Below are 27152 nucleotides of genomic sequence, written 5' to 3'. Positions count from 1 at the left end.
CCAGGTAAGTTTTGGATCAGAGAAGCTGCTTCCTTCTGATGTTTCAGTGAGGTGCAGCCATGCCATAAAGAAATGCATTAAAGAAATAACTCAAAATCCCATTTGCCGGCAGAAAACTTGATGTACCCACAAAGCTGTTTCTCCACAGACAAAACACTCCTTCCACAGCACTTAGAACATTTAGAGAAAAGAAATGAAGACAAAAGAAATTGGGTTACTGGAGTTTTCACCCTTTGTATTTATTTTTAAAATAATGGTTCAAATTTTTATCATAACCAGTTATTCCAAAATCTTAATAACAGAAGAGTAACAAAATATGAATAACAAATTAAGGCTATTTTTCATATAATTCCATAATATGTGAATTTTTTACCTCTTTTCATCTGAAGTTGCCCAGGTCTCTACTTGCTGTAATCATAAATACTCAGCAAAATTATGCACTTTATTACATATATGTACATACATAGGATAGAATTCAAATCTCAGGGTTTATGAATGAAAGGAATTAATCAACATGTGAAGACCAGACAAGCAAAGCAAAATAAACTGTGTGAATGGTTTTAGTCCAAACCTCCAAGTTGTTTTTTTTTTGAAAAGGCAGTCTCTGAAGGAAAAGAAATTCATTCTCTTTTTCTCTTTATCATTGTCATTATTTATACAGAAGATGGATTGATGTCATAAGATTTATCATAAGAAATCTCTTACTAAATAAATCATTTCTTCCTAATTACTTCCATTATAAAATCAAACCAATTCTTGCTGAGGAAAAAAAGATGTATCCGGAATACAGTAACAATCAAACTTAAGGATCCAACTAAACTCTTCGAATTTATGCATAGAAAGAAAATGATAAAGCTGATCTTCATAAAACCGTAACAGTTATATTCAATATGTTGACAAAAATGTTATGTTGTCCTCACAGTGTCAAAAATGAATATCTTTAAGGAAAAACTCAGGAGGCATGATTGCAGGCTTCGGGCCATCTAGAAGCCTCCATCTCACTCTGCAGGCAGTAGTCCTTGAAATACCATTTAGTAAATTCATGCTCTTTTCACTATCATTCAAACACATCTAATCTCACATCTAAAGTACTTCTTTAAAACCTTTTTGTGGATATATGGTTTTTAAATCCTTAAATTTACCAATTTTGTTTGCTTGTTTCTCTGTGATAGTAATAGCTTCACATTTATCACAATGTATACAACAGAAGATAGTTTAATCATAGTAACAATGACAAAACTACATTTACTTACTGGTATGTGCCAGATGCTGAGCTAAAGACCTTATATAGTTTATCTAATTTAAAGACACGATTCTAAGAGATAGGGATTATTCCATTTTATAAGTGAATATACTGAGACTTAACATTTTAAAGACTCTACATTAAAAATTGTTTTAAACTTTAAAGATTATGTAAATTATTTAATGCTGCTTTGGGGATTAAAAAAAAAATGCTCTATTTCTGCTTAACTGCAGAGAATACAGAACTAATACTACCAGTACAATTCTAGAGCTCATTGTGAACACTTTGATCTCTACATAAAATTTCCTCTCATTGAAAAGGCAAGGATCTTTCTTACAGCCAATAACAGAAGAGAAAACTCTGGCAAAATAACACTGATTATCAAACATGGTTCAAAGCTAGGGGCAAAGTTTGCAATAAATGCCTTCAAACGGGAAAAACCGAGAATAAGCTTTGACCCCAGCGTTAAGGGGGAAAAATGACATAACTATATCTTCAGAACTCAAGAAATACTTTTTACTTTTCTCTGTTCAAGATTTTTTTCTCTTAAATACTGTTAATTCACAGGTTCCTTTTTATTTTATTATTTGACAACGAGAAAGTGAGAGAGAGCATGAGAGGGGAGAAGGTCAGAGGGAGAAGCAGACTCCCCAGTGTGGGACTTGATCCCAGGACTCCAAGATCATGACCTGAGCTGAAGGCAGTTCCTTAACCAACTGAGCTACCCAGGCACCCAGATTCCTTAAGTTTAAAATGTTATTAAGAACATTTCTATTAAGTGGGAGACACCTGGCTTTGAATAAGGAGCTGGATGATGGATAAAATTGCTATGGAAAGTCTGGAGGACTTGCCCAATATACATTTGCATTCTAAATCACAAAAGCATTTCTTAAACATAGACGTTCATCTCTCTCACACCTCTTCTGGGTGACCTGAGATTTTATTATCCCATTTCCTATTTTTCAGTTACCTGTCATTCTGAAGGATATAATTGGAATACAGCCCTGTCGTCTTTGTCTAGAAACCATGGCAACAGCGCTGGAAGTTCAGGACTAAATTGCCCCAGGTTGTTTGGTTGGAATGACAGATTCTTTGGCAACAGCTCTTTCTTACAGGGTCCCATTTCAGACATTTCCCTTCATTCTTCTTGCTATTGTGTGATGACCTTGGGGTTCCTGTCCCTCCCTATTAGAATTTCTAACATGATGGGGACAAACTTAAACAGGCTTTGGTAGAATTTGCATTGAAGCAAGAAGAATCTTCTCCGTGTAAAAGGAATCAAAAGAATTGTACACACTTCATTCTGTGAAATGGTATTAAAAAGAAAAGAAAAATCAAACATCTGCATTCTGGGACATAGTCCATAAATTATGATTAATTTTCAGGGCAAAGCACTGTAAGAGATACACTAGCTGGCATTTGAGATTCAGGAAATATGTATGGATAACCAAGAGTTTACAAGTCTATTTCCATCATAATACATAATATAGAAATTGTTTTAAGTGTTGAACTTAAAAACTCCAGTTCAAAAGAATTCTGTCTATGGTCGGTATCAGGCATTGTTCCTTGCTGTTTACTCTTTAATCAGAGAATCATTTTACCACAGTTTATGACAAGGTTCCATCTCCAAATAAACTATTTATAGAAAATTCTGCTTTACATTAAGGACTTAGTTTTTGGTCAAACATTTTTTGGTTAAGAGTGCTCCTCAATTTCTTTTTTCTCTGTAAATCTCTTTCCTTTTTCTAACATCTGACTAGATGAGTAGATTTTGTGCCATAACATAAAAGCCAATACAAGTGTAATTGAGGGAAAGAGCTCTCTAGAGAAATGATCTGTGTGCCCAATCTTCACTCTCTTTCAGTATGAATCTGAACTCCTACATGACCAAAATTACCCAGCTATATTTCAGATGTCTCTGGCTTAGCCAGCTGCTAGGGAGGAGAAAGCAGCATTCAGTCAGTCGTTCAACAAGCTTTTATTGAGCTTTTAATTTATTCCAGGCCTTGTTCCAGGTACTCAGTTTGGAATGGCACCTGGAAACAAAGAGGAACCCAAAACAGACTGCACAGTGTGGCATAAAAGAGATAACCCACACCCTTACATGTTGTCTACCATTTAACTTATTGAAATAATTAAACCGTTATGAGTCTCTGAGTTTTCTGAGTGCCTTTTTACATCCATTCCCCAAAAATAAAATTCCAAATGTTAGCATTTTCAAAAAAGACCTGTCCTTCAATGGCAGAAGACTCTTTCTGGAAAATAAAAATGAGCAATACACACTAATCAGGCACCCACAAGAAATTTTGGAGGAAGCCTAGGGACCTCATCTCATCACATTCTCTGGCACGAGATATAAAGCTTAGACCCAGGTAGAAGAGCATTAACTTTGGTCTGTGCTGCCCTTTTCTACCCTTAGAAGCTTACCAACATGGTTCCTCATTGATTCAGCATTTCTTGGGCCATCTGTGGTCAGGAAAGGGCCCTTGACCCCTAGCTTCAGCTGTGCAGAAACATGCCAGGTGAGATGATCATGGCTATCCTATGTTCTAGAATGAATCTAACAAACCTGGGAGCCTCTAAGCCTACTTCAAAACCACTCTGGAAGGAGTAACACACGACCCAGTCACCTTTGTTCTGTGCGGTCATCCTTCCCATGTGTTGAGTTTAAGATCCAGACATGTGAGGATATTTTGCATCTCACAACCTTTCAGTTCTAGCCAGTCATTAATTCACTCAACAGACACTTATTTATTAATTACAATGTGCCAACTCTGGGCTAAGCTCTTGAGATGCAAAGATAAATTTGAGAAGATTCTCGCTTTGGTGGAGTTCACCTTCCATTGGCAGTCAAGAGAGTCAATTCACTGCAATTGCTCATCGTTAGTATTGTTTGGAATATATTTTATTTCCATATCACAGTAATAACTCAGGACATACGCAGTAACCTGTTTGCTAACCTCCCTTGCTGAATTCTTTCTCCTCTTTCAACCTATATCCACATTCATTTATTCCCTGAGTTGCTTTATTTTCCTCTCTAAAAATTCAACTCCTCCTAATTACCAACAAATCAAATGAAGGTACTGAATCAGAAACCATGCGACTTTGCATCAATTATCTGCTTCACCTCTCTGAATCTACACAGCAAACCAGCTTCGTGTTTTTCTGTTCTTTCCAGAGATAGAAACTCATACTTCTATTTCTATTCCTGTTTATTGCAGAGATTTTAACTAACCAGTCAGACTTTGTTCCTGAGAAATTTGTTTATTCCCTTTACAAATATTAATCAACAACCTTCACCGTGAGTCTGTGCATCACGCAAGTTAGACTCTGCAGGAATAAGGCCAAAAGGAAGCCCAGGAGAAGTCCTTGGATCAAGTACAACTGAGATGAGTATTTTACACATTAAAAATAAACATCAGTTTATCAGGCAGGAAAGCACAAAAAGCTGCATTAAAAATTCCCTGTAAAGTAAAAGATATAAATATACATTTATTTACCACCCTTGTAATGCATGAGAGGCTATAGCTTTTCCTTCTGCATGTGGGTCCATAGATTGGAGTAAAAGCAGAGGTGCAAGAACCATACCCATCCTGCATTTGCTGTGAGTTCCAGTCTGGTTTCCTTTCAGTGGAATGAGAACGTAAAAACACTTGGAAACTGTCCTAATATAGCAACAGAATCTTTTAAATTTTTTCATGATTTTGCTCAATCTTTTATTGTTACTCGGTCCATACCTAATTTGACAACAAATTTTTTTTAAATAACGACTCAATCTCCCAAACTCCTCAAATTCGTTTTGGCATGAACAACAATTGTTTCTGTTTTCATAGCCATAGTTCATCAGTTTAAGTGGTATTTAATTAAATTACATAATTTACAATTTTTTGGAGCTAGCATAATTACATTTGGGAACAAAGGCATTTGAGGTAAGCATGTAACTTCACTACTGGGAGCAACAGAGTCCAGGTGTCTTCAATGTAACCTATATTTAGTGCAGGTTTGCCATAGTATGAACACCATTCAATACCCTTGCAGAAGGCACAAAGTGATGGTTAATACATTGAATTGACTGAACAGAGATTCAGTCCTTGCCCGTCAGAAACTTTCAATCTAATAAGACAAAAGCTCATGCAGCAGAGGCTGGGTGTTGCTACCTGTGGGCAGAGGTGACTTGCTGACTTATTCAGCTCAGGTCTGAGTTGAGGTTCTTCTTTCTAGTGCTCACCCCCACCAGGTGCCCCAGTGTCCTGACCTAAAGATGACCAGTGTCTTACAGTGATGAGTTCTTGCCCTCTGCACCCTGCTCCTACAGACCTCTCTTGTTTTTTCTTGTCATTTCCTTTCCTTCCCCCAAACCCAGTCTCATGTAGTCTCTGTAAAGTGGCCCCCCCACAAAAAAAATTAGTCCTAAATTAGGCCTCTGGGGTTTCTTTGAATCTTTGTTTCTACTTTGGTGTGGCTAGAGAAGAAAATGCTCCTGGAGTAAAAAGAGAAAATGCAAAACACATTGAGCATTGAATACAAAAAAAGTACTTCAAGTTATAATCCTGCCACACACAAATAAATACATACACTTTAAAGTAAATACAATATGTCTGAGATTTTAAAAGACAGCATCCTGGGGTTTGGAGAGGGTGGTTTTAATCTCTTTGTGACCAATAAAATCTTTACATGGCGCTACCTGTGCGGCAAAATTCTGGGCATTCTATTCTTCCTGTGGTGACCGTAACTAGTACTTCATTCCTTAACAAGAAAAAGTAATGAGTTAACACTTATAGGTCATTGAATTTAATTCCTTATGGTATTCAACACTAATGAAAAGTAAAAATAAAAGTTTTATTTCATAATTGCAAAAATGGGCCATTGCCTAGTTAATACCAAAGCAAGGATTAGAATTTGGGTTTGCTCTCAAAACCATTAGCCTAATTTCTCCTAGTTAGAAAAATAAAAGATTGTACGCCACTGGTTAAAAAAAAAAAAACTGGCTTCTGCCACTCTCTGAAACCGCTTGAAAAAGTTAATGCAGTTTCTTCCTATCTGATTTTGATTAAATACGAGGCCTGACAACTCTTATTATAGATCTAATTTAAAATTTAATTTTTTACTATACTCAAAATGCAATGATTATTCAATAAGAATTGAATATACACAATAGGGATTAATCATTGAGTATAAAACATTCAGTTTGTTACTCAAACAAGATAACAGCAATTAATTTAGAATTGTTTCAGCTCAGGAAACCATATATTCAAGAGCTTAACCTCATTACAGAGCTTCTCAAATAAACACGAATTTTATTTATTTGTGTTTAAAAAATCAAAATTAATAGCCCTACAAAATTAGCTAAATTTTAAAGTTCCCCTACGTGGTATATACCTATCCAAAAAAAAAAAAGTGTAAGTAAATGTATATTTCAACAATTGAATGCTCTACAATTACAATAGATTTACAGCTTTAAGATAAAAAAGAAAGATCTTATTTCAAGATCACTCAAAAAAGGAGAACAAGGGGCACCTGGGTGGCTCAGTGGGTTAAGGCCTCTGCCTTCGGCTCAAGTCATGATCTCACGGTCCTGGGATCGAACTTTGCATCAGGCTCTCTGCTCTACGGGGAGCCTGCTTCCCCCTCTCTGTCTACTTGTGATCTCTGTCTGTCAAATAAAGAAATAAAATCTAAAAAAAAAAAAAAAAAAAAAAAGGAGAACAAGAAGCAGAAACAAAATACTAACTTTATCCTTGACAAATTATCAGATATCTTACCCCTCACCACAGTGTATGAAGATTATCATAAGCAATAAAAGTGTTCTATCTGATGATAAAACGAGAGAATGGGAAGATGAAATGACCAAAAGCTACAAATTTCACTTGAAGGCAGCAGATCTCAATTTCCCAAAGTATGTGGCACAGCCTCACAGGGGAAACTTATAACACGTGATAGAAACAATGGCAAGAGGTGTGGTTGCTGGTGGCCACGGCTTCCTTTGGTGGAATCTGGCCCAGAAGAGAAGCTGCAAATGGGAGGCAGGGGGGCAGTTCTAAACGAGATATTCGATACACAAGCCCTATTTGCAGGAAGCAGGCTGTTACTGAGGCAGAATGGAAGGAAGATCGCTGATAGGAGGAACAGCTTGCAGCGGCCAGGTTCTGCTGGATATGGACAAATAGAGGCTACCCTAGTTCACTCACACACAAATTTTGTGCCACGAAGTGAACACCTGCTCTAATTGGTAAGACTTCTTCCGAACTGAGAGTTTTAGAAAGGAGGGGCGGATGGAGAGATGGGTTAGCCCAGTGCTGAATACTAAGGCAGACACGTATTGCATGGAGCACTAGGTATATATGCAAACAATGAAACATGGAGCTCTATACCAAAAACTAATGATATACTCTATGGTGACTAATATAACATAGTAAAAATAAATAAATAAATAAGAGTTCTTCCTAGTCGAAGATGAATAATAATTTTTTTTAAAGATTTTTATTTTAATATTTGACAGAGAGAAATCACAAGTAGTCGGAGAGGCAGGCAGAGAGAGAGGGAAGCAGGCTCCCTGCGGAGCAGAGAGCCCGATGCGGGACTCGATTCCAGGACCCCGAGATCACGACCTGAGCCGAAGGCAGCGGCTTAACCCACTGAGCCACCCAGGCGCCCGATGAATAATAATTTTTAAAGAAATAGCACAGGGGTACCTGGGTGGCTCAGTCAGTTAAGCCCCTGGCTTTGGCTCAGGCAATGAACCCAGGGTCCTGGGATCAATCCTCACATTCTCAACAGGAAGCCTGCTTCTCCTCCTCTTTCCCCACCCACCCCCCCGCTGTTTGTGCTTTCTCTCTCTCTGCCAAATAAATAAATAAAATCTAAAAAAAAAAAAAAAGAGCGCATGAAAATATTATAAGAAAAAAAAATGGACCAGGAAAAATGAAAAAAGATCATCAAAATAATGTTGCTATACACTGTTATAAAATTTTTTAAAATGTTAATGATGTCATTGATTTTGCAAAACAATATTAAATGCTGAACTTTGTGAGATTAGGCAAAATATCGAAAGGTAAGAGAAAGAGATAAAAAGAAAAAGTAGCCGCTGTCAGGATAAAATGAAAAAGAAACAGAAAAGCATCACTAAGACAAAGGTCATACTGAAACTAACACAAAGGAAAGGGAATATGCTGAAAACATAGATGGACATAGAGGACAGAGTTGAGAAAAAAGGAATAAAATGAAATTAAAATCAACAAAGGTAAAAAATAATGGACAGAAATATATGGAAGGTGAAGGAGTTCATCTTCATTTTTGTCTGCAGTAGTTTTTAAGAAAAATGTTCAAATTACAATACTGTAATTGAAAACCTAGGAGATACAGCTAAAGCAGTGATCAGGAGAAAAATTAGATTCTTAAGTTCTTGTATCAACATTAAAAAGAAAGAATAAAAATAAGCAAATTTAATCATCCAAATCCAGTTTGCAAATGAAAAATAAAATAAGCCCAAGGAAATAAAGTTGAAAGATTAATAAACATAAGAAAAATTAATGACTTAGGCAGATTAATTAGACATCTTTTTTTAAAAAACTGGCCGTTAGAAAAGAAAGAAAATAAGACACAAAGAAACAATAATGGGAAAATGCAAGAATTTAGAAAAAAATATAAATAATTTTAAGAGATTATTCAGCTCAATTCTAGACAAATAAGGTTAAGATTATTGGTAAAAATTGATGATTTTCAATAAAATGTAAATGACGAAATGGATGTCCAAAAAGAAAAAAAAAAATCTGAACAGACTATATTCCTTTTCTTTTGCTATATAAAAAATTAACACAAGCTTAGTAGCTTAAAAAAAACACAAAATTTTCTCACAGCCTCTGGGTTGGAAATCCAGGATCTTTCAGCAGAACTTCTTGCTAAGGATCTCACAAGGCTGACACCAGATCTTCAGCCAACTCTATTCTTATTCACAGGCTCATTTAGGAAAAGTCCTGTGTTCAGGTTCCCTCAGATTGTTGGTAGAATCGATTTCTTTGTGGCTGTGGGACTGACCTCTCCACTGTGCTGGCTGTCATTTGGATACCATGCGGCTCCCTCTGTGCCCCTCTCACAACATGGTAGCTCACTTCTTCAAGGCCACCTGTAGAATTTCTCTCATATTTGAAATCTTCCTATCCCTTCTCTCAGTTCTTTTTAGGTCTCAGGTATTTGGTTAGACCCTCCAGGCTAGTCTCCCTTTGATTAACTCAAGGTCAACTACATTGGGACAATAATCATATCTGCAAAACCCCTTCACCTTTGTCACATAATGTCACCTAATTACAAATGTGAAATTCACCATCATTTCTCCCACACACAAAGGGAGATTATACAAGGGCACGTACACCAAATCCCACATGGGATTTGGGGGGAGCCAGAGAGCATCTCAGATTCTGCCTATCATGCTGTCCAATGACCATAGAAGAAATAGAGAAAATTGTCAAAGTGCTATCCCCTCCAAAAAACAAAAACCAAATGCTAACAGTTTCTTACAGTCTGTAGAGAACACGTAGTACAATGTTTTTCAAAAACTGTTCTTTATTTTTTAAAGATTTATTTATTGATTTATTTGATAGTGAGATCATGAACAAGGGGGAGAGGTAGAGGGAGAAGCAGATTCTCCACTGAGCAGGGAGCCCCACACGGGACTCGATCCCAGGACCCTAGATCATGACCTGAGCTAAAGGCAGACGCTTAACCAACTGAGCCACCCAGGCACCCCAAATCCTTTTCTTTATTATTAACAAAGAAAGAAATCTTTCCATTGGCTATAAAATTAATATATAATATTGATGCATAATACTGATAGTAAATTCTGACCAAGATAGCAAAAAATGATAGAAAAATACATATATTTGACTTGTAAATTCTAACATTAAAAAATAATAATAATAAATCATATAATAAAATAGCTATTCAAAGGTTAATACACCAAAATAAGTGCAGTGCAGCTTTAATGGATATGTTTCAGTATCAGGACATGTACTAACATAGTTCACCTTAAGAGTAAATTGTAAAGGTTATAGTCATCTCCATAGGTAATACAGAGGCATTTGACAAACTTTGCAATCCACATTTGAACAAAATACTTAATACTTGGCAAGATTGAATATAAATATATATTTGTATAATGGCTATATCTCAACTCAAAAACCATCAGCTAGCTTAAAGAGAAGCCTATAGGAATTAAATTATTCTTTAATGTCCCTTAATAGTATTCTGGAGATAGTAGGCAATTCCATTAGACAAAAAATGATATAAGACATAAAAATTGGAAGGGAGGAGTGGAATTTTTCATTAATTGCTGATAATATCACCCTTCACCCCTAAACAACTCAAGGGAAATCAACTAGAAAACTACTGCAAACAAACAAAAAAAATTATTACTTTGCCTGGGTGAAATGTTTATGTGGTATGTGTGTGTGTGTGTGTGTGTGTGTGTGTGTGTGTAAATATAGAGAAAACAATAGCATTTACATATAGAAACAGCAACCCCAAAGGCAGACGCTATTTACGATAGTAGTGGGAAAAACAGCTAGGAGTAAGCTTAAGAAATGTCCTAGACCTCATGAAGAAAGATTATAATGCTGCTGAGGGACACACAGACTTGAATACATGAAAAGTCATAAAGAAGATAATCCTCCCCAAGCATGCTAGTAAAAATGGTTGCATGAATTTTATTGGGGGGAGGGGTGGCTAGACGCAATGCTTCTATTTCATAAGGCAAAAAAGATAAATATAATAATAAGAAAAGTTCTGGGAAAACAGTGATGGAGAGTTAATCATATCTGATAATAAAATACAAAATAAAATTTGAATGAATAGACATAGATATGTTTGGCACAGAATTTAAATAAATCCAGGTAAATGTGGGAATTTAGTATAAGATAGGCTTAACACTTCAAGAGGAAGATAGTTGATTGCTTAGTAAATAGTATAGGAACTACTCCTTTGGAGAAAAAATAAATAAATATATATATTTATATATATATTAAATAAATATATATTTATATTTATAAATATTTTATAAATATTTATACTTATAAAAATATATATTTATATAAATATATTTATATATAAATATAAATATTTATATTTATAAATATATATTTATTTATAAAAATAAATATATATATTATATATATATTTATATATATATATATACTTCCTATTAAAAAATAGATCCCAAGGGCACCTGGGTGGCTCAGTGGGTTAAGCCGCTGCCTTCGGCTCAGGTCATGATCTCAGAGTCCTGGGATCGAGTCCCGCATCGGGCTCTCTGCTCAGTGGAGAGCCTGCTTCCCTCTCTCTCTCTCTGCCTGCCTCTCCATCTACTTGTGATTTCTCTCTGTCAAATAAATAAATAAAATCTTTAAAAAAAAATAGATCCCAAGAAGATAAACCATTTTAAACATGAAAAATCAAAATATATAAGAACTACAAAAATCCTGTAAGAACTAGAATGGGGAAATCCTCCTATGTGTGACTTTAAAAAAAAAATTAAAGATCCACTGGAAGCAATGAAAGGAAAGATTAACTCATCCACATAAAAATTCTCTGTGGAAGAAACACACAAAAGTGAAATGCTAATCTGAGTAAAGTTATTTGCAATGAATACGCTTTAATACATAAAGAGCAACTACGAATCAGGAAGATTAAATAGTTTTGGAAAGCAAAATAGAAAAAAGATTGGGGCAGCTCACAGACAAGACATATAAATGACTCCTAAGTTACTCTTCTTCAATTTCAATAAGAAAAATACAAATTAAAACTATAATGATATATTTTCATTTATTAGATTGGCAACAATCTAAAACTCTGATAACACCTATTAGATTGGCAACGGTCTAAATAATCATGGCTTAGGAAAAGAGACACTCTCAAACATGGCCAATTACAGTAGCAAAACATCATATGTCCTCTATGGGGAGCAATAAAAAAATATTCTACGAAACTTTCATTGTGCATCTGTGTTGACTCAATTTCATTTCTAGTCACATAACCCACAACAAGACTCCCACCTGTGAGAAATTACTTATGCCCAAGGATATTTATCTCAATCTTGTTTTTGTTGATAAAAAAATGGAAAACTAGAATATGTATCAATAAGAGACTAAGTTAATTATAACCTAGTTACAACATGGATTATCATATTGCCTTTAAAAAGGAATGCAATAGTTTTATTTTTACTATTAGAGAATAGTATCCAAACCTATTGCTAAGTGAAAAAAGCAAGGTATAGAAAATATATACACTATGGAGTATTATGCCTCCATCAGAAAGGATGAATACCCAACTTTTGTAGCAACATGGACGGGACTGGAAGAGATGATGCTGAGTGAAATAAGTCAAGCAGAGAGAGTCAATTATCATATGGTTTCACTTATTTGTGGAGCATAACAAATAGCATGGAGGACAAGGGGAGATGAAGAGGAGAAGGGAGTTGAGGGAAATTGGAAGGGGAGGTGAACCAGAGACTATGGACTCTGAAAAACAATCTGAGGGTTTTGAAGGGGCGGAGGGTGGGAGGTTGGGGGAACCAGGTGGTGGGTATTAGGGAGGGCACAGATTGCATGGAGCACTGCGTGTGGTGCAAAAACAATGAGTACTGTTACGCTGAAAAAAAAATTCTTTTTAATTTAAAAAATTAAATAAGGGAAGATGTTTTATTATTTATATTCAATAATTTATATAAATAAATATATAATTATTTGTATAATATATAAATATACTCTTATATAATTTATAATATATAATTTTATATGTGCAATATAGTATATATTTAAGTACTTATAAAATTACAATATGTAGGGGTGCCTGGGTGGTTCATTCCATTAAGTATCTGCCCTCTACTCAGGTCATGATCCCAGAGTTCTTAGATCCAGCCCCGAATCAGTTTCCCCTCCTCAGTTAGAAGCCTGCTTCTCCCTCTCCCTCTGCCTGCTGCTCCCCTTATTGTGCTCACTTGCTCTCTCTCTCTCTTTCTCAAAAAAATTAATAAAATCTTTAAAATAAATAAATAAAAATTTAAAAATAAAATTACAATACATAGTTTCATATGCAGACAACATTCATAGACATATTCATATATCCAGCAAATATTTATTGAAAGCCTACTACGTGTCAGACCCTGAGAATATAATAATCAACAGGAACAACAAGTTTTCTATCTCATGCGTTGTAGTGTGAGGAGAGATGGATTATAAATAAATAAGAGAATAAATAAACAAGATAATTTCTGACATTTGGAAGTGCTAAAAGGAAATAAGCCAACCAATATTACAGAGTCCCAGAATAGAGATGGTTGTATTTGACTGGCATAATGTCTCAAAAATATTTACATCTGTATGCCAAGGTGGGGATGTGGGGGGTTGGGCTGCACTGTTTACAGGTGCCCCGTGTCTACCACATTATACCTGATATCTGACTAGATACCCATAGATGGTCTCTTTGGGCTTTTACAGACCCCTGGCTTTGCTATCCTCTTAGTGGAGAGGTTTTAGATTCGGTGGTCAGAGCTTTGGTGGTATCGTGGTGAGAATAGATTGGGTGGTCAGGACAATCTTTAAAATACATCCAAATCTGCATTAATATGTTAATATGCATTTGCGTAGACATCAGGATAGCTTAAATAGAAACTCTAGAGACAAGTCCCAAATACAGACAGTCCAAAATTTCTAAACTAAAGCAGAGACTTGGGTCCACTAGAAAACCCTTGAGCGAAGAGAATCTGCAATTCACTCAGGGTGTTCTCAGCGTTGGCCTCCCTTCCATGGATCTGGACTCAGGGAGCTTCTTTCCCCTCTTCCCCTCTCTCCTCCAGGCTTCAGTATCTCTTATCCAGCTGCCACCACACCACTGCTTGCAGCAAATATTCCATATATTACATGACTCAAAGATTCATGGGAAAAATTACAAAATAATAACACATCAGCATCCCAAAGATGAAGATTCCCCCCCTACCCAGGCCACTGTCCCCCAGTCCCCATGCTTGCTAATCTCCATAACCTTGGTTCTCAGCACTAACATCTAGTACACCAGCAAAGAATCTATACTTTTAATTAATAAGCATTTCTTACTTTCTCCACAGTTGTCTGAAAATACGAAAAAATTCCAAGGGTGTTTAATTTATACTCCTAAAATAGTTTATTTGCCTCCCTAGAAGGTACAACTCAATCTCATTTTAGAAATGGACTCCTTTTCCCTTAAGCCATCTCTATACAAACTATCGTGACGATGCTTTGTACAAATGGTTTTGTTAGAAATAAATTCAGCCTTATAAAATGTGCTCATTAGAAATCCTTTTTATGCCAAGGATGATTCTAAAATATTTTATATACCTTCTCATTGCCTTTATGAGGCAGTATATTAGAGGTCTCTTCCTACTTTTGAGCCTGCAAAGTACCTCGAAGTATAGTTGCAGTTTGTATCTAAAATGTGACAGAAGCCTTTTTATGGCACACTATACCTTCAGATACACAAAAAAATATCTGAAGTTGTTCCTGTGGGGTTTTTTCCCTACAATATTTAGCCTAGGTGACATAAAAATAACCATTTTAATTCAACATGCCCAGAATGGATCTTCCAAAGAAAATATTAAAATGACTCTAAGCTCATTCAGAAACTCAAAGATAAACAGAAACAGCTGTTAAATGTCTCACAACCCAGTCTGAGATTCATTTCAATTACCCGACAAAAAGTACCTCAGGTGTAACAGAGCATTTTCAAGTTAAATTTTATGTCCATTAGATAAAAGCCTAGCGGCAAGTCTGAATTCCTCCCAGTTGTTACTTCCTTTATGTCTGATGGCATTTTCCTAATTCCCTGTTTAATTTTATTTTAGCTTTTATAGACAGTTGTAAAGTGAGCAAAATATAACAATTTACATGGCATTCAGTACCTGTGTTAAGGTCAACTTGACTCTCTGTTGAAATCGTTCTCTAATATTGACATTTTTTTCAAGTTTTTGTTTCAAGTTTTTTCTGGTTGCCATTTTTCCCTAACAAGAAAAAGGAAATATATCTAATCATTCTAATGCTTCTGGCAGGTAAATGCATAAAGCAACTATGCCTCCCCCCAGCTATAAAGACATTCGCATAGAAGGTTAGCAAAAAAATCGTTCCCTACAATTCTCAGACCCTTCACCCCAAAACCCAATGACGATAGCCTCAGAGTATATACACAGGTGAACTGTGGACGTATAAGCGTTTGATTTATATACTCTACATCAGGGTCAACAACTTACAACACACAAGACCAGCATAAATCGATCCACAACTTGCCTCCTCTTTTCCAAACTGTGAGAGTAACAATTAAGAATACAATCTCTACCTCTCTCACACAACATGTTCACAGACTTGGAAATTGTCGTATGCCCTGACCCTCTCATAGAGGTCAACACGTGTATACACAACCACCACCCCACAGAGACCCAATATACCAAAAGAATTAAGGTTCACTACTAGGTAGACTATATATCATCATGTGACCACCATTCTTTGAGCACCGATTTTGGGCCATTTAAGAGTGCTGTGTGTATTACTTAATTCAGTCTTTGCAACCGTCTTATAAAGAAGACACGCGACCCCAAGAAGATGACAATGAGACAACAAGAAAGAGGGAGTAACCTGCTCAGCTCAAACCCCCTACAAATGTGTTCTTTCCACTGTTCCATACGATAAAAGAGTATCACTTTCTCCCTAAGATAAAAATAACATGCAAATGCCATTATGGGACTTGAGGAGTGCTCACATGTTTTATTTTTGATGAAATTTCTTCATATTGAATATTACTAAAAAATATATTAATTGCCTATCAACTGAAGCTTAGAAGAACCTTCACTTCTCCAAAGTTTCTACTGTAATGACAATTCATCTGAGTAGCTTTTGACTACTGTGCTTTTTTCAAGTTATACCCTTGGCACTCCTAGACACTCAAACTCCCACTGTTCAGACCGGGTTTTTGTTTTGTTTTGGTTTGTTTTGTTTTTTGATTCTTTACCTTACTAGAAGACAGAAACCCAATTCAACCTAACTTAGAGGAAAGGAAAAATTGGAGATTACATTACTGAAAGCAAACTGGGGGAAAAAAAAAAAAGAAATCCAGTTAAGAAATAGGCAGAAGACATGACTAGACATTTTTTCCAAAGAAGACATATAGATAGCTAAGAGACACATGAAAAGACGCTCAGCATCACTCATCATCAGGGAAATACAAATGAAAACCACAATGAAATACCACCTCACACTAGTCAGAATGACTAAAATTAACAAGACAGAAAACAGATGTGGGCAAGGATGCACAGAAAGGAGAACACTCTTACACTGTTGGTGGGAATACAAACTGGTCTGGACACTCTGGAAAACAGTTGGAGGGTCCTCAAAAAGTTAAAAATAGAACAATCGTATGACCCAGCATTTGCACTACTAGGTATTTATACTAAGGATACAAACATAGTGATCAAACGGGCACATGTACCAGAATGATTATAACAGCATTATCAACAAAAACCAAATTATAGAAAATAGCCCAAACAACATCCACTAACTGATGAATGGATAAGGAAGATGTAGTGGCGGGGGGGGGGGGGGTACATACATACATATATGTATGTATATGTATGTATGTGTATGTATACACACACATATGACGGGATATTACTCAGCCATCAAAAAGAATGAAATCTTGCCATTTGCAACAATGTGGACAGAGCTAAAGTGTATTGTGCTAAGTAAAACAAGTCAGTCAGAGAAAGGCAAATACCATATGATTTCACTCGTGTGTGGAATTTAAGAAACATAGGGATGGGGAGACAAAGAGAGGGAGGCAAACTGTAAGAGACTCTTAAATATAGAGAACAAACTGAGGGTTGCTGAAGGAGAATTGGGAAGGGGATGGGTTAAGTGGGTGATGGGTATTAAGGAGGGTACTTGTAGTGATGAGCATTGGGCATTATATATAAGTGATAAATTACTAAATTCTACCAAAACCAATACTACACTATATGTTAACTAACAAAAATTTAAATAAAAACTTGAGACAAAATATATATATGTGTGTGTGTGTGTGCGCACACACGCATATATATAAAGTTATGACCAATCTTAAATTTAACTTTAGAGAGTCAGTTGGATTGACAGATTTCTAAGATACAGTGTTCCTTTTTCTACAAAATTTCCCTCAAGAGACTTCTATTCAGTACAACAAATAATTAAAAGTTCTCAAAAAAAAAAAAAAAAATCAAAAAGAAAAGAAAAAGAAGCAAAAAAATGAGTGAGCCTCTGGGAGGCCTGGAAATAAGGCCCCAAATACTGCTAGAACAATTTCTTTGAATATCTCCCCTTTGTCTCTCTGTTGGCTTCATTCCCTCCAACAGACTCTCCTTCCACCCCTCAGACGTGGCCTCTGGAAGCTCTCCGGCTTTCATTTTCTGCTTCATTGTCAGAGTAGTAGTTCCAATCTAATGAAACCTCAAGGAAGAAGTTCCTTCAGCAAGGCCTGAGTCATGTTCCTGTCCCTGTCCCTACCATTAGGAAGCTTGTATGATTGACAGCCCAACTGAAGGACAAAGGAGAAGCACACGTTTGGACAGTGTCCCCCCTAAAAAAGTTGTTCTAAGATATCCAATTTTTAAGTTTTGAAAGAATTTATTTTTAGCAGATGATGAATCCAGAAAATTTAATCAATAGACTCAAAATCTGGAGACATGATAAAATAATGATATAAAGCAAACACTTTGGGACACCTGGATGGCTCAGTCGGTTGAACATCCGACCCTTGGTTTCAGCTCAGGTCATGATATAAGGATCATGAGATCAAACAGCAGGTCAGTCTCCAGGATCAGCTGGGAGTCTTCTTATGATTCTCTCTCCCTCTCCCTCTGCCCCTCCCACCCCCATGCTCAGGTACATGTGCCCTCTCTCTCTCTCTCTCTCAAATCAATAAATCAATAAAATCTTAAAAAAAACAACAACAAACATTTTGCCTCTCATGCACCTTCTAAGCTATAAAATAGTGAATTAAGGGAAATGAGGGATTATGTCCTTAGCCATATTATTTTTCCTAAAAAGCACTTTTAAGATGTTCAAATTTGTTCTTTCTTCCCCAAGACTTAATATTTTGAATAAGACAATAAGTGATATATCTCGTTTTTTTTTTTTTTGCTCTAGTCCCCACCCTAAACACTGTTTTTAAGACTCTTAAGTGTTACTGCAAAATATGAATACCGTGCCTTCAAAGCAATGATCTTAACAAGGTACCCCTGAAGCCCTGCTATCCCTTCCCGACCACTTAAAAGCTCATTAAGTGCAAGACAGTTTGGGTACAATCTTTTTTTATACTGACATAACAGAGCATTTCTTACTTTGAAACAAATCTTAAGCAGATGGTTTAAGAAACAAGAAACAAGAGCTTTTCCCGAGACTAGAAACTATCATGTCCTCATTCAAGACTGTAGATACATTTTCCAGTTTCTGCTTTTATTATATTCTGATCAGCAAATAGAAAATGGGGGGTCAAAAAAGGCCAAAATAAGTTACTCTTTTTTCTCCTGATCTCAAAGAACAACCCCAGCACCCAAGTTTCTAAGAATAAAACAAAGCAATGGTGTGTATGGGTGTATCTCTCTCGGGTTAAGTCAAACCAAAGGTGCAATTTTTATCCCATCTGGCCCATAAAAATAGTTTGATGAGGGGCACCTGGGTGGCTCAGTGGGTTAAAGCCTCTGCCTTTGGCTCAGGTCATGATCTCAGGGTCCTGGGATTGAGTCCCACATGGGGCTCTCTGCTCATCGAGAGCCTGCTTCCCCATCTCTCTCTGCCTGCCTCTCCGCCTACTTGTCATCTCTGTCAAATAAATAAATAAAATCTTTAAAAAAAAATAGTTTGAAGATAGACATAGCTCTTTTCAATACCTATGCACCACAGCTTTTTAGGTACCTTAATTTCTAGATAGATGGTAAAGTGGTCAATTAATCTTTTCTTTTTCGATTATCTAATCCTAAGAAGTTTTTCAAATTTAGTACACTCAAGGCATACCCTACAATTAGAAAGTTATTTTCTAGTCCCAGAAATGTAATTACTTATTTATAGATAATGTGTTATATTTTAATATTAACCATTTCTTTATTTTATTATAATCCAGATATAAATGAAAATAAAGTTAAGTTAGCTTATTATCTTGAAATTTGTATTTGTTTATACTAGAGATCACAGCTTTTATTTTTAAGGCAGCTACATGGTAGGTTATCATTAAGTAACTCAGTTGTCTGGAATTAACCTCACTTTATATCAATAAACCAATAGTTTATTTATTCGATAAATATTTATACAGCACCAGCTCTGTGTCAGGCATTATCTGAGGTGCTTAGGATACATCACTCAATAAAAGACACAAAGACCTTTGTCCTTGCTGGGGAGAGAGACAGACAAGTAATAGCATAGTAAGTCTGTGAGGTATCTCCTGAGTGAGGAGCTAATAAGTGCTTTGAGGAGAGAAGGAGCAGAGAGTGATGAGGATTCAGAGCACAGACTGGAAGGGTGTTTGGGGCAAGAGAATTTGGAGCTAAGATTTGAAATCCACGCACAGATCTGGAAGACAATTTCAGACAGAGGAAACAGCCAGTACAAAGGCCCTAAGGTAAGAGGGTATCTGGCATGTTAGAGGAACAGAAAGGAAGCCAAAACGGCTTGAACAGAGAGGGGGATGGAAAGAAGAGTAGGAAATAAGATCAGAGAGATAGCAGATTTTGGAATAAATAAACTAATAAAAATCTTTTGAGAATTTAGATCACTGTTTCCATGTAGTATACTATATTTCATCTTATACCCAATAATAATATTCCCTTATTCTTCTGACAATCAATTTCTTAGGGAAACTAATTTCATATTCCATATGACTGGTATAATTGCATGATTCCATTTAATTTAACATTCTCTATGTCTAAGTTCCAGTTTGTAGCTAATACTGAAAAGTGATTTTAAAAAATAAGGCAAGCGGGGCGCCTGGGTGGCTCAGTGGGTTAAAGCCTCTGCTTTCGGCTCAGGTCACGATCCCAGGGTCCTGGATCGAGCCCCGCATCAGGCTCTCTGCTCAACAGGGAGCCTGACTCCCCCTCTCTCTCTGCCTGCCTCTCTGCCTACTTGTGATCTCTCTCTGTCAAATAAATAAATAAATAACCTTTAAAAAATATTTTAAAAATAAATAAATAAAAAATAAAAAATAAGGCAAGCATTCATGGGGTGCCTGGGTAGCTCAGTGGGTTAAAGCCTCTGCCTTCAGCTCAGGTCATGATCCCAGCGTCCTGGGATCCAGCCCCACATCAGGCTCTCTGTTCAGCAGGGAGCCTGCTTCCTCCTCTCTCTCTGCCTGCTCTCTGTCTACTTGTGATCTCTGTCTGTCAAATAAATAAATAAAATCTTTAAAAAAAAAAAAAAAAAAAAAGGCAAGCATTCAATTATCCAGTCAATTTGAACTACATTATGAAAAAAATGCTCTGTGCTCATTCATGAGTAAAATAATATTGCTTTAAAATATTTATGTTGTCAAAGGAAGACACAGTATTTGTAAATTTAAAACATTTCTCCAAGAATTAGATTCTTAAGCATGACAATGCCACAGTTTTGGTTTATTTTTTAAGAAATTATCAAACGATCCCACCAGGAAATGTCTTTTAAAAATGTAAGCCACACCCTTCAAAACAGGTAAAGAATTTGATAAATGCCACAACAGCTGCACTTTCCTAAAGAACCATGTTGTCACACTGTCACCTAAACATATCTACCTGGCATGTCGGGATATGCATGCTTCTACTGAAATGGACGTTGTTATTGGGAGACTGAACAAAACAAAGAAGTGTTTGGTAATGTCCATAGTATAGAAGCAAAAAAACAACTTTACTTAAGCCATAAACAGTGGATCTGAAATCGTATCAAATCAATACAAGACAGGCACCAAGGTTACATTGTAGGAGGAGTAGGTGCAAGTGGGAAATATTATGGTGTCCAGTTTTGAATAATACAATGTCCCACATATATTATCTTAGAATCACTGAATTTCAACATTTACAAGGACTTTTTAACTTATAGAATGGTAGCCATTTTCCCTATTTTATTGAAATATAGCTAGCTGTGCTACAGTTGCTTTTGCAAGAAAGACCATATGACCTGAAAAGCCCAAGGTATTTACTCTGACATTTACAGACAAAGTTTGCCGACTATAGATAGTATATTGATTAAACATATGGGCACTGAAGTTAGACTACTAGGATTCAAATCTCCATTCTGTAAGTGGTCAGTTATATGGCTTTGGACAGGTTACACAGCCTTTGGACTCTCACTTCCCAACCTCCATAATTGGGGGAAATAGTAAAGTCTGTCATTAAATTGTGAAAATTAAATGAAAAAGGATATAGTACACCCTCATAAATGCTAAATCTTATTGGTAGAAATACCTTCAAATAGCAGCTAGGTCAACTATCCACTCAAAAGTTTTATACTTGTCTCCAAAGTGTCATCTACTACAGATTTTAGCACAACTAGCGATGCAGAAAGCCCATTTTATCTTTAATTATTCTGTTAGAAAGTTCTTCTTCCACTGAGTTGAAATCTGTCTTTTTATAGCTCTATCCTATTAATCCCATCTCCTTGAGGTTCTACAGAACCTCTCTTCCAAATACTAGGATCTTCAAATATTTAAAAAGGGTTTCTCCAAATATTCTCAAAACTTCATATCTCTAGTTCTTTTTGTTACTTCTTCTAAAACACGGTATGCATCCCTTTCTCACTTTGGTCATTCTTTTTAGAAGGGAATATAAAGTATTTACCCAGGAATTGGCATAAGACTTCAGACCGATAGATTCAGACCTTTACTCCTCAAACACTCCATATTATGCTGGTCATGTGTGTTTTATACTACATAGTCTTTTTCCACCCCACCCTGTTCTGGAAAATATTTTTAGACACAAAGACCTTATGTTTACCGTTTTTACGTTTAATCTAATACAGCTCCAGTCTCTCAAGGTCTTTCCAGATGTTGGTATTATTGTTTAGAACATTCACTGCCCCCATCAGCTTCAATCACCTACACAGACTTCTGATGTCTTGATTCAAAAGATCAATAAGTTTCCCATTAAGTTGAAATTAATACCAGGAGTAGTCCTGAACTTATTTAAAGCAACTAATATTATTTTAGTAATCAAATTGCCTTCCCCTTGGATTTCTATCACCCTAATCACTATTTATTTACTGGTCTCATTTGGGGTGTCATTCGTCTTACTGAAAGAAGTTGGAAGCAAATGTAAATTAACACAGAAATATCTTTCTTTCTCTCTTTCATTATTATACTTTCAAACAAGTTGTATATCTGTATTAGTCAGGGCTCTCCAGAGAAACAACCAGCAGAATATGTACATATTAAGAGAGAGAGATTTGTATTAAGGAACTGGTTCACGTGATTGAGGAGGCTTGGTAAGTCCAAAATGCAGGGAAGGCCGGCAGACAGATCCAGGGAGAGCTCAGTTCAAGTCCACCAGCAACTGGCTGGCAGAATTCCTTCTTGCTAGGGGGGAGTCAGTCTTTGTTCCAGTAAGGTCTTCAACTGATTGGTTGGGGCTCACCCACAATACAGAGGACGTAATTTTTACTCAAAGTCCAATTTACATGTTAACCTCATCCAAAGAAAAAAACACCTCCATAGAAACATCCAGAACAATGCTTGACCAAATATCTAAACACCATAGTGTAGTCAAGTGAAATATAAACTAACCATTTTGGTATCTAACTCTTTTAAAATTTTTTCTTAAATTGAGAATAGCTAAAAATCTAGTGCATAGGATGCCTAGATTTTGTTTCCATAATTTTTCCTTTGATAGCTATGTACTCTGTTATATAAAACCATGATTAAGTGTGTGTCTAAGTGGATAGTCATGATAAAAAATAACCAATTAATTTTTGTTACCATATACAAATACCGCATTTTAACATATACCTTGAATTTAATATTTCTTGAGTCCACATCAATAATGAATTTTTGTCTGTACCTAAGAAAAGATTAAGGGTAGGAGAAATTAGAAAGTGACAATGATTTTTCAGGGGATCTCTAGTCAAGGTTTCCGAATCTAGATGTCACTTAAAATATGGATATGTCAGCGTTCCTTAACTCATTCACCTATTTTTAAAATTCCATTTTTTATATTTTAAATTTTTTAATTGACACTTAAATTCCAATGCTACTTCTACAAATGATTTCACAAGATTGTCAAAACAAATAGCTATATAAATAATAAGAAGATACCTAAGCATTAAATGTCACTGCAATGCAATATTTGTGAACAAATTATACTAGAATAAAAAATGCCAATGTGCTGTCTATGGAAATTAGACTTTACTGAACTAGTATTTTGGGTCTATACTGTTATGAATCTAGGTTTTGAAAAATGTGAGGGTTCTTTTTCTTGATTAACCTTTTATCATAAATAGAAATTATTAATTTAGAGACTTCAAAGGATTCTAAAAAATTTTTATGAACCTTACTAATAATTCCTCTTTTTTTTTTTAATCTGAAGTGTACTGTTCTCTTTTGTTATACTTTTAAATTTCCTCTCTTTAGGTTTGGATGTGTGGAGGAGAGATGTTTGATGTCCCATGTTCTAGAGTTGGTCATATCTACAGGAAGTACGTTCCCTATAAAGTCCCTTCCGGGACCAGCCTGGCAAGAGTGAGTAACGGGATCAGAATAAGATGGGCTTGATATGGCTTCCTGTAGGCAGGCTAAGCAGCCTCATACATGGTATAATTGGTGACAGACGGAGAAGCACCGTCGGACAGAAAAAATTGGCACTCCATTTGACAGGCTTTAGTATATAAACTGTTTCTGTGTTCCTCAGAGTTTTTCCATTCTTTAGGGAAGTATTAATTATTAGTGTGTAACAAGAATTACTGTTTACAATTGTTTAAAAGCATTTTCTCATACATTATATTTAATCTTTACCTATACCTTCTGAGATTGATATTCTTATCCTTATTTTGTGGATGAAAACTGGGGCTTGCCAAGGTGTCCTGTCTATGCTCAAATGAATGATAAATGGCAGAAGAGGGGTTTAAGCCCAGGTCTTCAGAACGGATGTCCAGTACTCCCCCTTCTCCCTTTCATGGAGTATAACAGGATATATAAAAAGACAGATGGAGAAAGGCATATATACAAGACTGGGAGAAGTGGTTGTCCAAATTCCGGCTTCTCATTTGCATCTCATTTGCAACTAGAGCCAGCTCTGCCTAAAATTTCACCCCATCCTCAAAATCCCAAATTTGGCCAGTTGCAAGATGTTTTTTCAGATACTGTTTCGAATAAAATCTTTTTCACAGGCTAAATGAAAGGATTTTTTTTTCTTCTGCATTTTAGAATGTTTTCATACGTCTTTGGGAGAAAGTCACAATACCTTCTTGAAATAATCCTGATAATTTCTGTGTGTTCCATGTGATTGTCTCTAGAGCTGGGTCAGTTGTATTCACTGCAGTATGTACCTGCCACTGCACAGTTGCAAAATCTGGGGGAAAAGGTGGTTTTGCCACGTCCCTTCGCTCAGGGTTCTCCTAGGAATCTAATCTTGAATTATTCATTTCCGTTCTTTTACTAGTAAGGCTGCACCATATAACTATTTGAATCTTTTATATAAAGCTCAATAAGTTCACAAGCTTCTTTAAAATATAAAGTAGTTCATCGGGTTCCATTAGAATATCAATCCCACAAAAGCAGAGGGTTTCTCTGGTTTTTTTTGCTACCACCTTCCCAACACCTAGAACAAGGCTTGGGAAGCACTCAACAAGTATTTGTTGAAAGGATTAATTAATCAGGAAAAATTAAGGCTAGAAAATGCTACAGGTTTTCCTTACTAAAAGTTGAGTATTTCATGGAAGTATAAAAAATATTTCATTTCTAGTGAGTCTTTTTGGGGGAGGATTCTTTCTTACTCCCTTTCTGAGATTGTCAATACTATCCACTTCCATAATCTTTTTTATAACAGCTGGAGTTAATAGTCATGAAGTTACCTCACATACACCTTGAAGGGAAATAGTCGTATTATTATGCCCTCTTCAAAAGATTAATAGCATATTCCATTGAGTAGCTGTAAAAATATGCTCTTTGAAATAAAATCACAAAATTATAAAGCAACTAAAGAGCCACATCTTGGGCAAGGACATATTATTTAATTTTGTCATAAGACTAAACGCACATGAATCTCCAAGTGCATTCAGGAAAACAGCAAGAATTCACTGAAAGGTCCAGTTTTGAGCACATATCACAAATCAGCCATGTGGATATCATAAATCACAGCATGTTAAACTACCCCAAAGATAATGCTATTGTCTCTTGTCACTTACTTCCCAAAAACCCACTCAGCTGTGCCCAGTTTGTGCCCAATCATTCATTTGCCAGACGGATGGAGTGTTCACTTGGTTTGTAGTCAAAATGAGTGTGTATGAACTGGAGGGGAAGTTGTGCTGCTCCAGAGGGTATATTTTCAAAAAAATAAAACTGTTCATATATTTTCAAGAAGGAAATTAAATACTTTTTCAAGGACTGTCAAATATAGGAAAACTAGGGCTGGCACATAAAATTCCCAGCCAAAAGGGAATGCTCATTCATATGGGGGGAAAAAAAAAGCCCGTAATTCTGAATTTTAATCTTTACCACTTAAATTTTACTTGAGGGCTCATTTTTAGTTTTTTTTTTTTTTCTCAACTGCTAGAGCAATCAGAAAGTCATAAAAATTGAAGCTCCACTGTCAGTCTCAGGAATGTTTTATGATATTTTAAATAAAAAATATATTAAAATGAAAAACAATTCTGATTTTTGGGGGAGAGACTCAACTACCTGCTACCCCCATGTCGTTACTAAATCATCAAAAATGATGAGACTGTAAAGGTGCTTCAGATGCAGGGCTATGTCTATTCAATAGGTAGTTAATCTCTCCAGCCTCATCAGGAAATGTAGAAGATGGAGATTTTTAATTCCAAAGGTTTGTTTTCTTATTTTACAAACTCACTTAATTTTTCAAAAATTTGCACCTTTTGTTTAGGTAACTATATAAACTGAGGATTCTAGCCAACTTCCCAACACACACACACACACACACACACACACACACACACACAATTGTGTGAATAACCTGTCGTCCTCTAAACAGAGCACGAGTGCATATTATAGAAACAAATTCAAATAACTACTACCTTCCATTTACCTAGTATTACAGTCTGGTTGCAAGAGACAGATAGCCATATATGAAACCATCAGAGGACACTACAAGGACAAGTAATTGTTCAAATGTATTGTAAAGATATGTATAGGTAGAGGGAGGAGGAGGGGGGAGGGGTGCCATAGCTGTTGAACTGAAAGAGGACCTTCAGGGATACCTCAGTTAAATGAACAAATTTTATAGAATAACAGCTCCCAAACTCAGGACCAGTGACCCAGAGCCAGGTCCTAGACCAGTTTTTACCCAGCCTCAGCGAACTGAGAAAAATAAGAATCACAAAGATACATATACTCAATTTAAAAATATCTTTCTAGGGGCGCCTGGGTGGCTCAGTGGGTTAAAGCCTCTGCCTTCAGCTCAGGTCGTGACTTCAGGGTCCTGGGATGGAGCCCTGCATCGGGCTCTCTGCTCGCCAGGGAGCCTGCTTCTCTCTCTCTCTATGCCTGCCTCTCTGCCTTCTTGTGATCTCCATCTGTCAAATAAATAAATAGAATCTTTTTAAAAAAAATCTTTCTAAGCAGAAATTAGAAACTTTTTTTCTTTTTCATGACGGAATGAATACAAGATAGATTATTATTAATGCCTTTATTTGGCAAAAATAAAAATTAGCATCCCTCTGTCAGTTCCCATAAAATG

General features: G+C 36.1%; 1 protein-coding gene across 1 annotated transcript in view; it reads left to right on the top strand.

The window, feature by feature from the left end:
* Positions 1-27152, top strand: part of GALNTL6 (polypeptide N-acetylgalactosaminyltransferase like 6) — a 1244627-nt gene that overhangs the window by 1127710 nt on the left and 89765 nt on the right. The window contains exon 9 of the mRNA XM_059177707.1: positions 23870-23977. Coding sequence (XP_059033690.1) covers positions 23870-23977 — 108 coding nt within the window. The remainder of the gene's footprint in view (positions 1-23869; positions 23978-27152) is intronic.

The sequence above is a fragment of the Mustela lutreola genome, chromosome 1, assembly GCF_030435805.1.
Source record: "Mustela lutreola isolate mMusLut2 chromosome 1, mMusLut2.pri, whole genome shotgun sequence".
Taxonomy (NCBI): Eukaryota; Metazoa; Chordata; class Mammalia; order Carnivora; family Mustelidae; genus Mustela; species Mustela lutreola.
This window is presented reverse-complemented; position numbering and strand designations above follow the sequence as displayed.